At 48.3% G+C, this 16,363-nt stretch overlaps 2 protein-coding genes across 10 annotated transcripts in view; both read left to right on the top strand.

Annotated features, from left to right (window-relative positions):
- The window catches only part of GGNBP2 (gametogenetin binding protein 2), a 33,448-nt gene extending 30,450 nt beyond the window's left edge, over window positions 1-2,998 (top strand). For all 5 annotated transcript variants that reach the window (XM_010594263.3, XM_023553506.2, XM_010594264.3 and 2 more), the window contains 5 exons: window positions 41-188; window positions 551-676; window positions 765-913; window positions 1,415-1,663; window positions 2,354-2,998. In XM_010594263.3, the coding sequence (XP_010592565.2) occupies window positions 41-188; window positions 551-676; window positions 765-913; window positions 1,415-1,663; window positions 2,354-2,557 (876 nt within the window). In that variant the 3' untranslated portion in view covers window positions 2,558-2,998. The remainder of the gene's footprint in view (window positions 1-40; window positions 189-550; window positions 677-764; window positions 914-1,414; window positions 1,664-2,353) is intronic.
- A 3,467-nt stretch (window positions 2,999-6,465) lies between these two features.
- Window positions 6,466-16,359, top strand: DHRS11 (dehydrogenase/reductase 11). Of its 5 annotated transcripts, none has more exons than XM_064271354.1 (7): window positions 6,466-6,751; window positions 9,706-9,915; window positions 12,864-12,958; window positions 13,635-13,764; window positions 14,456-14,548; window positions 14,749-14,814; window positions 15,442-15,643. In XM_064271354.1, the coding sequence occupies exons 1-7, from the start codon at window positions 6,605-6,607 to the stop codon at window positions 15,574-15,576; spliced, it is 876 nt and encodes a 291-aa protein (XP_064127424.1). In that variant the 5' UTR covers window positions 6,466-6,604; the 3' UTR covers window positions 15,577-15,643. The 5 variants fall into 5 exon arrangements, with proteins under 5 accessions (XP_064127424.1, XP_003414615.1, XP_064127426.1 ...); XM_003414567.4 differs by having other exon boundaries at window positions 14,939-15,566; XM_064271357.1 differs by having other exon boundaries at window positions 6,654-6,751; window positions 9,762-9,915; window positions 15,442-15,632.
- Window positions 16,360-16,363: the final 4 nt, after the last annotated feature.

The following is a 16,363-nucleotide window of genomic DNA, read 5'->3' on the forward strand; positions in this document are numbered from 1 at the left end:
TAAATATTTTTATACAGTCTCTTAATGTTGATCCTTATAGGAAACAGACTTCATAGAAAATAGCTGCAAAGCTTGTGGCAGCACTGAAGATGGCAATAGTTGCGTAGAAGTAATTGTTACCAATGAAAATACATCATGTACCTGTCCTAGCAGTGGCAACCTTTTGGGGTCCCCTAAAATGAAGAAAGGTAAGAAAATGCAATTTATTTTTAAAATTAACTCTTAAAGGCTATTTTTAGTTATAAATGTAAAAGCTTTTAGAGATTTTAGAATTTAGGAACTGCCTTATAGCCCCAAGGATATCATGTAATTTAATCAAATAACCAATATTTCCTTTGTCTTTATGATCTTTGATTTGTTGTTATCTGACAAAAACAAAAAACAGTTATATCCCTGATAATATTTTCATTATTTAATTTAGTTTCTACTGTCAGTAAGTCGTCAATTTTGAAACTTTTCTGTGGTCCCCAGGTGGCTCAGCCTTTGTCTCAATATTTTTATTGGTATGTTGATTGCAGCTCTGTGTAACTTTCACTTGATTTGTTCTCAGGCTTATCTGCACACTGTAATGGTAGTGATTGTGGATATTCATCTAGCATGGAAGGGAGTGAAACAGGTTCTCGGGAAGGTTCGGATGTAGCCTGCACTGAAGGCATTTGTAATCATGATGAACATGGTAGGTTCAGGTTGAGTTTCCCAATTATTTCTGCTACATGATTGATTTTAGAGCATAAATAAGTAACAGGGGTTATTGCTTTCTGCAGTTGATGACTCCTGTGTTCATCACTGTGAAGATAAGGAGGATGATGGCGATAGTTGTGTTGAATGTTGGGCAAATTCTGAAGAGAACAACACAAAAGGAAAAAATAAAAAGAAGAAAAAGAAAAGCAAAATGTTGAAATGTGATGAACATGTAAGTGTCATAAACCCATACTGTTGAGATGAGAACAACCCATTTTCCTTGGAGTTGCATGTGCACAGTTTAGCTTCTAGGATTTTTTTTTTTAGATTGAGTATTTTATACAGTTTCATTGATGGCACATCTTGATTTTTATGTGTGTTTGATGTGTCCCACAGTCCATTGTCATAAATCCAGTTCGTTCTTTTCATAATACTGTTTTATTTAGTAGCTAGGTAATCTTGAGCAGTTTACTTAATCTTAGTTTTCTTGTATGTAATATTGGGATAATAATCCCTATCAGATTAGGTTCTCTGAAGATGAAGTGAGATTATATTGATATGTTTGTATATCGTCTAGTACAGATTAAGTGCCCAGTAAATGCTGTTTCTGCTGCCATTCATTATTCCTTCTAAAGGTTTAACTCTCTTACAGGATTTTTTTTTTTTTTCTTTAAAGAATAATTGCAGTTATTCCCTGCATTTTTACCTGAGAAATCCTTTACTGTGGTTTCAGATCCAAAAGCTTGGGAGCTGTATGACAGATCCAGGTCATCGAGAGACCTCAGGAAATACCGTGCACACAGTGTTTCACCGTGACAAGACCAAAGATGCACATCCTGAAAGCTGTTGCAGCTCTGAAAAGGCTGGGCAGCCACTGCCTTGGTTTGAGCATAGGAAAAATGTACCACAGTTTGCAGAACCTACAGAAACGTCATTTGGTCCTGATTCTGGAAAAGGTGCCAAGAGCTTAGTTGAACTCCTTGTAAGTAACCCATAGTGTCTTATTGTGGACAGCTGTTTGCTCAGTAGGTAGTGGCAGGAGGGGCAGTATTTGTTGGAGGTAAGGGGAAGAAATTAAGGGCGGTATTTCACTGTTCTTTGATATCTTCATTTCTGCTCTTCCACTCATGGCTTATGCAACTACTCTAGAGGACATTTCCTTGTCCTTTGTCTTGAAAGTGGAAGAGACTAGTTGGGAGAGGGCAATAGAGATAGCACTGTGTCCCGGAGTCTGCCTCCTTGAAGGAGGGTTATTATAAACAAACCCCCACTTCCTGAGTGACAATTTATGGTAGCCACCCTTTTAAACTAGGAAGGACTATAGAACCTGAACTATAGTCCACCTTCTAGGTTACTTCTTTAGGTGTCACGTAGGATTAAAGAATAACTGAACTTGGGATATCTTCTATAATTGACGTCAGTTCCTGAGACTCAATCAGTTATACTTGATTCCAGGTGACCCCATGCATAGTGTGTGTGGTGCCAGCGACGAGAGGGGAGAAGGCTGGTGTCTTATTCTTAGCTACAGGGTCCTAATGGAATCAAATCCTTTGCAGAATGACATGCAGCTTATGCTGTAAACACGCCAATTAAAGGCTTTATGTGACTAAATTGAAGCTAAAAAGCTAGCCTTAATTTAAATCATAATCTGAACTACTGCTTTAATTTGCAGGATGAGTCTGAATGTACTTCAGATGAGGAAATCTTTATCTCACAAGATGAAATACAGTCATTTATGGCTAATAACCAGTCTTTCTACAGCAATAGAGAACAATACCGACAGCATCTGAAGGAGAAGTTTAATAAATACTGCCGCTTAAATGATCACAAGAGGCCCATTTGTAGTGGCTGGTTGACAACGGCTGGAGCAAATTAAATAAATAAAATAGCTCTGTCTTTCAGTGAAACACTCAAGATGACTACTGCGCCTTCTCTTTCAAAAAACTCTTAATTTAGTGACTTACGGCAAAATTTTATCTTAAATCAATGTGATTCTTTCCTATTTTGGGAGACGGTGGAGGTACCCTCATTAGTTTGTTCTTTCTTCAGGCTTGTGTCTTTAGTTGCGTGGCTGCACAGGCCTGCCATATGATTTAAGCCATCTCTTTTCATGAAATGTTTCTCTTCCTGTGAAACTTACTAAAGCAACCTAGTGGCAAAAAGTAATGTTGTACTTATACTTCTGTACAGAAATGACAATGAGCTGAATATATGGTTTTACAAAGTAGACATCCACTTGCGAAATGTTTGGATATAATGTTAAAGCTCAATGTGCAAAATTTAAAATAAAGAATATTTATTAATATGCATAGTAAAATTTGGTGTACATGTTTCTACTCAGTGTGTGGCAGTATTTTAATATTTGCCACTTGTGGACTTGGTATTTGGCCAGTGTTGATGTTAGAGAGAATAAAGAGCAAATGAGGACAAAGGTACATATTAAACAGAAGATAAAATTCTTCCCTTGATCAGAGTTGACCTGGAAAAGCAGTCTCCAGTCATTTGTCTTAAAAGAGTTAATTTGCGCGATACCTTTAAATACTGGCTAGCACCTTAATTTCTCAAGACTTGCTGTTATTAAAAATTCCCTGCTAACACAAAACTCATTGCCTTCGAGTTGATTCCCACTTACAGTGGCCCTACAGGATGGAGTGGAACTCTGCCCCATAGAGTTTCCAAGCCTGTAAATCTTGACACAAGCAGACTGTCACATCTTAGGTCTGTGGAGCAGCTTGGTTCAAACCACTGACCTTTTCATTAGCAGCCAAGCACTTAACCACTGCACTACCAGGGATCCTCCTGATAACACAAAACAAAAAACCAAACCTATTGCCATCAAGTTGATTCCAACTCAGCAATCCTGTAGGACGGAGCAGAACTGCCCATAGAGTTTCCAAGGCTGTTATCTTTACAGAAGCATCTTTCTTCCGCGGAGTGGCTGGTGGGCTCAAACCACCTCCCTTTCGGTTAGCAACCAAGTGCTTTAACCACTGTGCCACCAGGACTCCCCTGATAACACAGAGCACCTTAAATTCGGAGGTTCGTATTGACCCAGAAAAATGCAAACAAAACTTGGCAGAATTTCAACTAAGGGTTGCCTGATAATTACTCAGCATTTAAAAGGGGGATCAGAAGGCTGTGCGGATAGCTAACCACACCGTGGTCTGCATAAGTGCACTTTTTAGCCTTATCTGGTTTCCAACAATAAAGTCACTATGGCATTACAGTTTACTGCTGTCGCAGGCTGTCTGTGTGAGCACTAAAGGAGAGGGATTCCCCAAGGAGTAGCACTTGGCTGCCATTTAAAAGGCTGAGTCAATAGCTCAATAAACACATATGGTTGGAACTTTGTGTCGGCACGTTGATGATACTTGGTGAGCAGCAGACAAGCCATGGACAGTCAATAGTGTTACGCAGTGGAAATGGAGTGAATTTTATGGGCTTTTGGCCACTTAATTAGACTTATAGTGGACAACAGCAGAAGCTCAGTGAGATTTAAATTTTGTATTTGGTGATATTTCTTTGATGCACCTCCTAAATTGTCTTTTCAAATCTAAGGGTGTAGGGATTGGGGCAGAGGTAAGATGAGTCATGATTCATCTCTGATCCTTGTTGACTTTCACTTATCCTGGAATTCATAAAAAAATGACTAAGGGTCTCCCATGCTCCTTGGCTCTGAGGCCAAGCCCCTCTTCCACCGCCTATTACAGCCAAGTATTCTCTTGAGACTCCCTAAGGGCAAGGGCTGGTTTTGTTTTGATCTTTGCCCTTGGGGCCTAACACATGATAGTAAATGAATGCTTTTTGAATTAATAAACCAACTGCATTCACTACTTTATTGCTTGCTGGGCAGGGATTCCAGTGGTTATTCAGAGATGCTTTTTCTTTGGAAGGATGGATATATTATGGATGCAGAAGAGAGGCAGTTTTCAGCATTTCAATGAAACATCCTGAGTGGTCAGAGAGCAAAGTGAGCTCCACTCTGAACAAAGGCAACAACCCAGGAAGAGGCAAAAGGGCTAATGGTTTTGGTTTTTTTTTTTTTTTTGAGAATATACACAGCAAAACATATACCAATTCAACCATTTCTATATGTACAATTTAGTGACATTGATTACATTCTTTGAGTTGTGTAACCATTCTCACACTCCTTTTTGAGTTGTTCTTCCCAGAGCTAATGGGATTTTGAAGGCAGTGTAGAAGCACATCCCTGGCCTAAGACTTAACTGCCTGTGGTCCAAACCATGCTTCACCAGTTTCTGTCTCAGGATGATCATTTTTAAAATAAAGATAATTTTAGTACCTATCTCATAGGTTGGTAGAGCCCTGGTGGCGCAGTGGTTAAGGGCAACAGCTGCTAAGCAAAAGACTGGCAGTTTGAATCCAGCAGCTGCTCTTTGGAAACCCTACTTTGTCCCATAGGGTTGCTATGAGTTAGAATCAACTCAGTGGCAACGAGTTTGGTTTGTCAAGGGTGGTTGTGCAAATTAAATTAGTTAATATATGTAAATTGCTTAAAAGTGCCTGTCAAAACAGTAAGTGCTCAATAAATGTTAGTTATTGCTTTAAGCTTTGGAATACATGGTGATAACATTTGCTCTAATGGAGTCGGGGGTGGAAATGGCCTAGGATAGTTGGAGAGGGGCAGGCCATTTAGGGACAGAGTCTGCCAATACACTGGTACATGGGTATTTCCATTTTTAATCATTCTACTACTCTCCTTGGCTAGTAAAGTGGAGGGGTTGGTCAGGTAGGGTGTGAAGAGCCCTTCCCCAGGTCACCCAGTGTTGATGGCAGAGACACTGCCTTTTCTGGGCTGAAGCCTTCCACGTAGCCACAGGCTGGTTGGGGAGGGCTTTGAAGTCACCTTAAAACCCTTTGCAGTTGAGTCAATTCCACCACATAGCAACGCTAAAGGACAGGGTAGAATTGCCCAATACGGTTAGAACTGCTGTGATCTTTCTCCCACCAACGTTTAGGTTCAAACCACCAACCTTTAGGTTGGCAGCCGAGCGCTTTAACTACTGCGCCACCAGGGCTCCTGAAGTCACCTTCCAAAAACCAAACCTGTTGCCATGGAGTTCATTCCGACTTAAGTGCTCTTAACTTCTCATCGTGATCTTAGGAGATGCCAGCATGTGCGGTAACGTGGCCCAGCGGTCCACCGCGCTGGATTAAGGTGGAGCCTTAACTAAGGTGGAGTCTTTGCAAGACGTGAGTTGGAATCCCACCGTTGCCAACTCTGTAAGAGCCCTGGTGCTGCAGTGGTTAGAGCGCTTGGCTGCTAACCAGGTCAGCGGTTCCAACGCACCAGCCTCTGGGAGAAAGATGTGACAGTCTGTTTCTGTAAAGATTTACAGCCTTAGAAACCCTATGGGCGCAGTTGCACTATGTCCTATAGAGTCGCTGTAAGTCAGAACCCACTAGACAGCAGTGGGTGGTCTTAGGGGTCAGGAACTCGGAAGGGAGACTGAGCAAGAGGCAAGAGTATGTGCAACCTTGGGGCTGGAGCAATCACCCATCGAAATTCGGTCTCCCGGCCCCAAGGGGAAGAGCTCACCAGGAAAGCAGGGACTGCACACTCCCAAGCCCCCTCCCGCGCCGCTCTGCACCGCGGCTGGTACGGCTTCCTTAGTCAGGGGAGGGGCGGCTCCCCGGGGCGAGGGGGCGGTACCGGAAGGGGCGGGGCCTGCCGGGGCGTGGCGGCCGGGGGATGTGGCTCGGCGCGGACGAGCGGGGGGTGGAGCCCCGCCCAGAGGCGGCCCAGGATGGGGGAGGGTCGAGGCGCGGCTCCGAGGCCGGCAGGTCCGCGGTGGCTGCGGCGGCGGTGAAAAGAGAGCGGCCGGGCCTCTCCGACCCGGGCCGGAGCTCCCCGATCCCAGTGTCCGGCTCGCGGAGCGAGGTGGCCGGGCGGCTTGGCACCATGGCCAGGGCCGGCATGGAGCGGTGGCGCGACCGGCTGGCGCTGGTGACGGGCGCCTCGGGGGGCATTGGCGCGGCGGTGGCCCGTGCCCTAGTCCAGCAGGGGCTGAAGGTGGTGGGTTGTGCCCGCACCGTCGGCAGCATCGAGGTGAGGCCCGGCCGGGAGCGGGGACGCTCCGGGAGGCGTCGTTTCCGCCCCAGTAGGGCTCCGGGTCGGGGAGGGAGAGTGGCCGGGGCCAGGCGGTGACGCTGCCCTTACTTGTCTGCCGCCCCAGGGCCATTTGCAACGGGCTCTGGGGCAGAAGGAATGGATACGTGGTAGGGAGGCCTCTAACCTTCGCTCCTTTAAGTCCCGTCTTTTAAGGAGCCATTTTCTCTTGACAGCCCCTGCTCTAGTGTGTACCAAATCTGTTAACTCCCAGCATCTTTCCCCCCCATCACCTACCTGCCGAGGATCAGGGGCTAGCTAGGTGGTAGCCAAAAACCCATTGCCGTCGAATTGATTCCGACTCATAGCGACCCAAAAGGACAGCGTAGAACTGCCCCGTACGGTTTCGCAAGGAGCTCCTGGGGGTTTCAAACTGCCGACGTTTTGGTTAGCAGCTGTAGCTCTTAACCACTACACCACCAGCTAGCTAGGTAGCCAGGGAGAAGGAAAGAAAGCTTTCTGGCCTCAGTGGCTAGGTTGGCTCCTGGATCGCTTCCTCTGTTCCCCACACCCCAGGCACCGAGCCAGGCAATATTTGTCGGCCCAGCCAGATGAGCAGGGTCTAGAGGTTTTGATCATTTAAATTTTTGACCTACTACTACATAGGGTGGGAATCCCTGGTGGTGCAGTGTTTAAGACCCCAGCTACTAACCAGAAGCTCTGCAGTTCAAATCCACCAGCTGCTCCTTGGAAACCCTATGGGGCAGTTCTACTCTGTCCTATAGGGCTCCTATAACACAGCAACAGGCTTGGGCTTAGGGTGGGGTTGGAAGTGGAGTTTCTCTGAAAAAGTTCAGCCCAGACCCCTAAATCTGAGGGTTAACCCATACCTTAGGGGCGTAAGGTATGAATGGAATATTCATAGGAGATCTTTCTCAAATTTCACTGTCCTAGGTGAGACTCAGTAAGTGAAATCAGGCACTGAACATGTGAACCCCAAGGGGACAAAGTGTGGATGTGGGACTCTTGGTTTTCTCTTAATGTGGGGTTGGGAGTTCTCATAGTTGTAAACTGCAAGAACTTAAAGAAAGATGAAACTAAGTTGGCCATGTTGGAGCAGGGAGAAAAGAGACAAGAAAAATTTCCATCATAGATCATCTTCCGATTTGCCCTTGGCAAAATCACTCTCAGGGTTTGGTCTGGTGCTTAACTGCAGGGTTTTATATCCCTGTCTTTATCTCCCCATTGCTCAAAGTCCCCAGGCAGAGAAAGGGTAAGGAGGCTTGTCCCCTCCCTTACTGCTGACCAAAGGTACACTTTATAGCTTTCCAGATAATCTCAAGGTCATCTGGCTCTACTACAGACCCACTTTGCCCCTCCCTCTCCCCTGTTCTGAGGAGCTCAGGGCCCAGAAGATCAGGCTAGAGATGGGAGGACTGGATCTCCTAATTCTAAAGCCACGCTGACCTTCTCTTCCTACTCCCCTACCCCAAACCAGCTAGAAAAGAGGGTCCCTGAACCCCAGGAGGATCCCCAGGCTGATCACTCAGCCCCAGGTTGACTGCCTGCAATGAGGGGAGAATGCCTCTGCTGTGAGGGAACTGAAATGATTTCAAGTCATTTTTGAGGGTAGGTGGAGAGTTGGTCCAGGTGGCACAGGTCGGGCAATGAGAACGTACTGACGGAGAAATATATTCTTAGTCCCTCTATTCTGGCTTTCCCAAGGGGGGACTTAGAATCTGGGGGAGGAAAGGTGAAGTTATATATGCCAGGCCTCCTTGCTCACAGTCAGTTGATTGATTCATTGATATGAATGTAGAGTTTGGGCTCTGGCTTCCTAGAGACGGAAGTCCCATTTCCTGAGGTGAGTGGGTGACATTGGTGAGAGGGAGTTTCTGAGCCCTAGAAGATTATACCTTTTGAACTCACAGAAAGTTAAAGCACAGAAGAATGTCCTAAATCATTTGATCTAGCCCTTTCTTCCCAGCTTGGCTTTGGGGGAGGAAGGGGCTCCAGGCCAGGGCAACTAGCCAAGCTAGCCTTCCTGTAGGGCACCCCGCACCCCCACCCATACACATGACTAGACAGTCACCTTCACAAGGCTCAAGGGCCCAGCCACTGGCCTCCAAGACCACACAGCTTGTTTTTTTCCTGCTTCTGGATGTCAGCTTGGATCACGGCCATCTCTCTGTGGCTCTCCTTTCTCAGGTGTTTCTCAGGGAGAGAAGCCTTGGGGTGGAGGGTGGTACACCAGGGCACACAGAAAAAGAATCTGTCCTGACTTCCTGACCCTTCCTATAGTTAGGGAGAGGGCAGATTGTCATTTGGGCTTGATTGAAAGGTATGTGTCAGAACTCCAGAGCCAACTAGCTACAGATGGGGGTGAGTGTGTGTGCTCCCTTCAGAGAGTTCAGAGGTGAGTCCTTCTAGGAGAGATTGGGTGAGGTGATGGAGGATGAGAGAATCGAGGCCTTGAGGTGACCAGGTGACCAGCTCAGTGACTCTCAGCACAGGGTGAAAGGTGCTTCTTACCTATATAGAGACAGAAGAGATGTTTGTTCCTGTGGGAGAAGAGGTGAAAAGGGATGTCACTCCTTTCCCAGGATCCCTGGCTCTCTTTTCTGACCCCCTCACAGTCCTGGCCTTTCTCCCTTCTTAGAATGGAAGATTCTCGTTTGTACGTGAGGTTCCTGAAACTTAACACTACAACCCAATTTTTTTTCATTACTCTCCTCAGCTTTTCCCCTGCCGTCACTCAGGGAGTACTCATCCCCTGGACTTTGATCAAAAGGGACAAGCTTTGGGGATGGGCAGTCCTAACATCTAGGTGGCAGAAAGAAGGCTGCCACTTGAGAGAGTTCTGTGAGCCATGATGGGGAAGGAAGTCTGTCTCTGGACGGGGAGGTGTGGGAGCGAATAGCTCACCCCAGTCAGACCCCTGTTGGGTTTCATAGGAGCTGGCTGCTGAATGTAAGAGTGCAGGCTACCCCGGGACTTTGATCCCCTACAGATGCGACCTGTCAAATGAGGAAGACATTCTCTCCATGTTCTCGGCTGTCCGCTCACAGCACAGCGGTGTGGACATCTGCATCAACAATGCCGGGCTGGCCCGGCCTGACCCCCTGCTCTCAGGCAGCACCAGCGGATGGAAGGACATGTTCAACGTAAGGCTCTAGGCGGGGTGTGGGCGCTTGGGAGGAGAGCGGGGAGCCAGGGGTTTGTGAACCCCTGCTGGGGATAGGTCAACTAGGAAGAAAGAACTTCAGGTTCCTACCTGGGGCATTTTGGCTTTTGCCTTGCCCTTGCTTCTTTCTCTTCCAGAGGGTGGCTGAGTGCATGAATGGCTCTGTCATTTCAGTCCTTTGTTCCATTAAGCCACCACAGTTAGTTCTTAAAGTCTAGGCTGGTTGCCTTCTGTTGGGTAAAAGATTGGTAGGGGAGAGAACTATTGATTGACTGTCCCCCACGTGTTATCACTGAGCTGAGTGTTTGGGAACATGGTCTGACGGAAGAAAAGGGCCTGGGAGACAAGAAATGATGTTCTCACTCAGGCCTGCAGGTAATGGTGCGATTTTAGGCAATTTAGGTACCTTCTCTGCGCTTCAGTCTTGTCACTTTTAACTGGGATGACCCCACCCACACCATCAATAGCTGAAGTTGCAAACTCAAGTGTCCCGTGGGGCCAAGTAGGCTGCACTAATGAGTGAGGAGGTTAAGTGGAGTCTGCAGTGAATGGAAGAACACGCGGCCATCTAAAGGGGTGGCTGCTGCTAAAGTCTAGCATCGTTGCTGTAAACAGCAGTGTGAGCCCAGTGTGGCCGGATGTTACGATTTCTTTGTAAGAAGTGGGGAATCTGGATTTTTATGTGAGGGCTGGAGTGTTCACTAAACACCTAAATGTAATAGTAAAATGTCAGCTCCATGAGGGCAAGGATTTTGTCTGTTTTTTCTTTGATAGAATCTCGGCCCATAAATACTCAATGGGTATTTACTGAGTGAATGAAATCTTCTAATACATGTCACAAACTATAATGACTTAAGACAGTGTACAGGCCCAATGCAGCCTTCAGGACATGAATTTTCAACTTCTGGACTGTATTATAGGGGGATGTTAGAGTATGAAGGTATTTGGAGAAGTTAAAAACCAGTGTGTGAATATAATGGTTCTTTTCTCCCACAATCCTTTTCCTTTCTGCTAACAGTAGATTTAGCACCCCGTAGGTGCTTGGGCAAGGAGCCTGGGTGGTGCAAGTGGTTTGCAATTGGCTGCTAACCTAAAGGTTGGTGGTTTAAGCCTAAAGGTCTATGGAAGAAAGGCCTGGCAAACTGCTTCTGTACGGAAAATCCTATGGAGCAGTTCTATGTTGTAACACATGGGATTGCATAAGTCAGGGGCCGACTCCTGGCAGCTAACAATAGCAACAACAACAAAAACAGGTGCTTGGTCCTGGAAATGACGCAGTGAATGAGACAGCACCGCCCCTGCCCTCAGAGAGCCTTCTGGGAGATCAGAGTCATGTTCCTCATCTGCAGCAAATGGGTCTCTAAACCTGGACCTCAACTTGTCCATCTGTAAAATGAGGGAATTATATTAAATCTCTAAGGCCCCTTTCTGCTTGAACCTTATCTGATTCTATTAGGACTATCTTATAAAGCATCTTCTCCACCTCCATCTCCACCCCTGGCCTCCAGACCTAGGAGGTCCACTTACCTGGTCCCGGAGGTTCTGTTTCTCTTAATCCATCTGCTCTCAGGAGCTGAGTTTTCTGCTCCATAAACCCACATTGCTAAGACGGCCAGAAGACCTCCCCTGCCCTTCTGGTGCATGTCTCTCCCTCCCACTGTTGTGAATGCCAAGGCAAGTTCACACGGAGGGTGTTCTGTTCTCAATGCCTGGCTCTCTGACACCGATAAAGAGAAACATCTAATCTCCCAACTGGTTCCCTGTCTTCCCAAGAGGAGAGAGTGAAGACTGGCTGACAGGTTTATCTCTCCTTGTCCTGGTGGGTGAGGCAGAGAGGCTGGGCATGGGCAGGAGCTTTATAGCAGAGACGTTTCTTCAGGCCTCTGTTCCATGAAGGCTGGGGATTTGGGATCACCTCTGCCAGAGTGAGTCAAAGATAGGTGGGCAGGGGCCAAGGAAGGCAAGAACCCCTATGCCCTTGGGAGCTCCCCTACCATCCCTGTGACAAGTTATCCTGCCCTCTAAAGAGTCTCTGGGCCTAGTCTTGTAGATGGAATGCAGGTTAAAGGAAGACATAAAAGGGAGGAGGGTCAAGCCTTCTCTTCTCCATTCTAGTCTCAAGGGAGGGGATGGGAAAGAGAGCAGGTGAGTAAGGTGGGGAGAGACTAGAGTCTGTGCCTGTTGTTGGGTGCTGTCGAGTTCGTTCCAACTCATAGTGACTCTGTGTACAACAGAACAAAACAGTGCCTGGTCTTGCACCATCCTCAAAATTGTTATGTTTGAGCCCATTATTGCAGCCACTGTGTCAATCCATCTTGTTGAGGGTATTCCTCTTTTTTGCTGACCTTCTACTTTACCAAGCATGATGTCCTTCTCCAGGGACTGTTCCCTCCTGATAACATGTCCAAAGTATGTGAGACAAAGTCTCACTATCCTCACTTCTAATGAGCATTCTGGGTGTACTTCTTCCAGAGTCTGTGCTTGAGGAGAGATTTTTAAGCTGTTCTAGAGGGATTTTAGGCTGTTCAGTAGAGGGCAGGGCCAAGGACACTGTCCCAGAGAAGAGGTGCATAGAGTATTTAGGGAAGAAAAGGAGGTGATTCCTTAATACAGAGATTCTACCTTTTGCAGAGGACATAGCCAACATAGAGTCTTCTGGGTCATTGGTGGAGTTAGAAGTTTTGTTCCTGTTTGCAGGGACTTGGGGGTAGGGGTCACCCAGGAAGAAGAGCTGCCTCTGCTGTCAGCTAGAGCTGGTAGCTTTCAGGGAAGGGTCACCTCGTGTAGAAGGCAGGGTGCCTGGACCCATTATTGGCCTCTGGTAGAACCTAGACACTCTACCTCTACCCCCCAGGGTGCTCTGTGGCTCTATCATCTGCCCAGATGGGCCCAAGCTGGAGACACTCCATTCCCCTCCCCGGCCTACAGGTGAATGTGCTGGCCCTCAGCATCTGCACACGGGAAGCCTACCAGTCTATGAAGGAGCGGAAGGTGGACGACGGACACATCATTAACATCAACAGGTGAAGGCAGGTGGCCAATGGGTAGAGTCTAGATTATCACTCATCTTCCACACTGGGTGCTCTGAGGCAGCTCACTTGACCTTTTTGGAACTTAGTTTCCTTGGTGGTAAAACAGCACGATTAGCATGGGAGCAAGAATGGTGTATGTCAAGTGCCAGCCCATAGAGGGTAGAATGGGTAGCTCAGCCCCTTCGCTTTGCAGCTGAAGCCTGGGAACTCTCCTGGGACTGAGATTCTCCTTTCCACAGGCCCTCGGCCAAACCCCACCTGTGGTAAAAAGAAGGATGTACAGTCTCTGTCTTCAGGAGTGCCCAGTCTGATGGGGAAGACATGGCCCCTGTCCCCAGAGTTCTCCCAACATAACCATGTCAGTGAACCCACAGATGGAGTTGAGATGCTTCGACATCTTGTGTGACCAGGAGAAAAGGTTGCATGGTCAGCGTAGGGAGGACTCCCTAGGAAGAGGAGGGCCTTCAGGAGCTGTCTGAATAACAGAAGCTAGACTGGTGGGCCATGGAGATGGCCATTAGAGGTTCCCTTTAAAAGGCATCCCTGTCAGCGAATGGGTACCGAGTTTGTGATCTGATCGGGTAGGGGTGGGAGACTTGACTAGTACAACAGGGGTCCCTGCCAGTCTCCCAGGTGCCTCACTCCCTCTTCTTTCCCCTCTACCCAGCATGTCTGGCCACCGAGTGGAACCCCAGTCGGTAATCCATTTCTACAGTGCAACCAAGTATGCCGTTACTGCCCTGACAGAGGGACTGAGGCATGAGCTTCGGGAGGCCCAGACCCACATCCGAGCCACAGTGAGGGCCTGGCCTAGCCCTGGCAGGGATGGGGGTGGGCACAGGACCTCTTCCCCACCCCTCACACACCACACAGGAAGCCCAAGTCCAGGGTGTGCTGGGAGTGGACCAGGTACGGAACTCCTGGGTGCTGCTGATACTTTCATGCCCCTGTTCAGTACTTGCATTTCCCCATTTCACCAGTCCAGGAGCCAATTACCAGGCTTAGACTTTGAGGTGGGAGGGGCTGACCTGAGAGAAATGCAGTGGGGTGAGACTAAGGGAAAGCAGAGGATTATGGGAGACCAGCTGTGCAGTGGTTGAAATCATTCTGGGCTCTTCTCCTTGAAGGCCACATGACCTTGGGCAAGTCACTCAACCTCTCCAACCCTTAGTCTTCTCGTTTGTAAGATGTAGATGATGATACTTATCTAATTATGAGGCTTTAAGGGACACCACTTTGTAAAATATTTACCTAGCATATCGTAAGGGCTCAGTAAAAAAAAAAGGGCTCAGTAGATGGCAGGAATTATTGTGATCATTGCCAGTGGCAGCTTTGGAGGGAGGAGGTGGCTGCTGGACATTGGACAGCCATCTCTGTGAAGCTATGACCTCTATCCTTTTGTCCCAACCTCCCTGAAGGCCTGACCTCTGGTTGGGGCAGGGTTCGGGCAAAGCTCAGCCCTTGAACAGGCCCTCTCTGTTGGCCCAGTGTATCTCTCCAGGGGTGGTGGAGACACAGTTCGCCTTCAAACTTCATGACAAGGACCCTGAGAAGGCAGCTGCCACATATGAGCACATGAAGGTGGGGCCTCCCTCTGGGCCTGGTGAAGCCACTCCCTAAGTATAGGCGGAGGGACCCCTGGTCTTCAGACCCCCACCCTTCTAGCCAGCCTGTCACCCTTCCTGGAGGGTTGGGGTGGGAATGTGGATGCTAGAGAGGGCCTCAATGGGGGAGGGACCTTGAGTCCATTCTGTTTCCAACACTTTCCCCCATACTCTCAGTGTCTCAAACCTGAGGATGTGGCCGATGCTGTCATCTACGTCCTCAGCACCCCCCCACACGTCCAGGTGAGTCTGACCTTGACTGTCTACCCCCTGGAGGAGCTTAACCATCCCCAGAGGACGGGAGCAGGGAGGCCTTAAGGGGGTGGGGAGTGTGCCCTGGCTGCCTCAAGCCTTGTGCCTTCTGCAGGTCGGAGACATCCAGATGAGGCCCACGGAGCAGGTGACCTAGTGTCCTGTGGGGAGTTCCTCTTTCCCTCCCATACCCCACGGCTTGGCTCCTGCCTCTGGATTTTAGATGTTGATTTTTAGACCTCTGGATTCCACTTCCCTTTTCTACTCCCAGGGGCTAGAAAATTTGTTGGCGGTTTTTAATATTGTCAAATTGTTTCCATTGCAAATGTGAAAAATGGGCTAAGGAGAGAAGAGGGTATCCCTTATTGTTTTACCTGTTAACTTGTTCTTGGTCCCCTTCTTGGGCTCCTTGGCCTTTACTCTCCTCAGTATCTTCCCTTTGACCTGGGAAAGGGGCTGTGGCCAAAAGGAGGGCTTCCCCCCAACCTTCTTGTACCCCAACTCCTGCCCCTCAGGGTTGGGGTGGCAGAGAGAAGCCCTAACCTTATATCTGAATGGTTATCCAGGGCTTCAGGCTTTCTCCCCTCCATGCTCTGCTTCTCCTCTCCCCCTTCCCAGCTCTCCAGCCCAGTCTTGGCTTCTCAGCCTGGGTGGGCTCATCACACTGACTATGGCAACAGAACACCAGGGCCTAGCTCCCAAGTGGATTTCACTGTGAAAATTAAAAGAAAAATTCCAAGCAACTTATATTGACTTCAGAGTGTCTTTTAATTCTTTCCTCTTTTCTGTGATCAGGGGTGATCATGTCTCAGAATTTCTTCCAGGTGAGGGGGAAGGCGGGTGGATTTGGGGCATCACTCCCGGAGTGGGGATTACTGATTAGGTGGCAGGAGTGGGTTTGGGTTGGGTCTTGAAAGGGGTAGGCATTTGCCAGTCAGAAAAAAAGACAAACTGTGTGCAAGACTAGGAGGCAGGGAAGAGCATGCAATGTTGTGGGAACAGCACAGAACTTAATGCAGGAGTAAAATGGGGCTGGAAGGGTAGCTCTTGATTAGATCACTAAGGGTTTGAACGCTGAGCAAGGGAGGCTGGCCTTTACCTATGGGCCAAAGGCATGAGTTGGTTTGTCAGCAAGGGTGCAACAGGAGCAGAGCTGTCACTTAGGAAAAGAATCAACAGCTATGGGACAGGAAGTTATTGCTGGGGTCCTGCTGACTGGTGGTGAGGGTCTGACAGGGCAGTAGGGAGGGAGGAGCTGAGTGCAGGAGAGGATTCTGAGGAAAATCTCCAGCACTTGGTGGTGGCTTGGATGTGGGGAGAGAAGCACCAGACTGGCTTGGTTGAACAGGAAAAGTAATACATTCCCTTAAAGTGTCCTTTGCTGAAGTCTGGGTAAATGTGGCCTCTCAGCCTCCTAGGAACTCCAAGGGCACAGGAGCCCTTCGCATCCCTGGCCGTTTCAGGAGGTCTGGCTGAGCGCGCAGGTGGCGGGCCGAGGGCCTGCCGGGCAAGGGAGAAGTGACAGTGGAGCTGCGCGCAG

Source organism: Loxodonta africana, chromosome 18 (assembly GCF_030014295.1).
Source record: "Loxodonta africana isolate mLoxAfr1 chromosome 18, mLoxAfr1.hap2, whole genome shotgun sequence".
Classification (NCBI taxonomy): domain Eukaryota; kingdom Metazoa; phylum Chordata; class Mammalia; order Proboscidea; family Elephantidae; genus Loxodonta; species Loxodonta africana.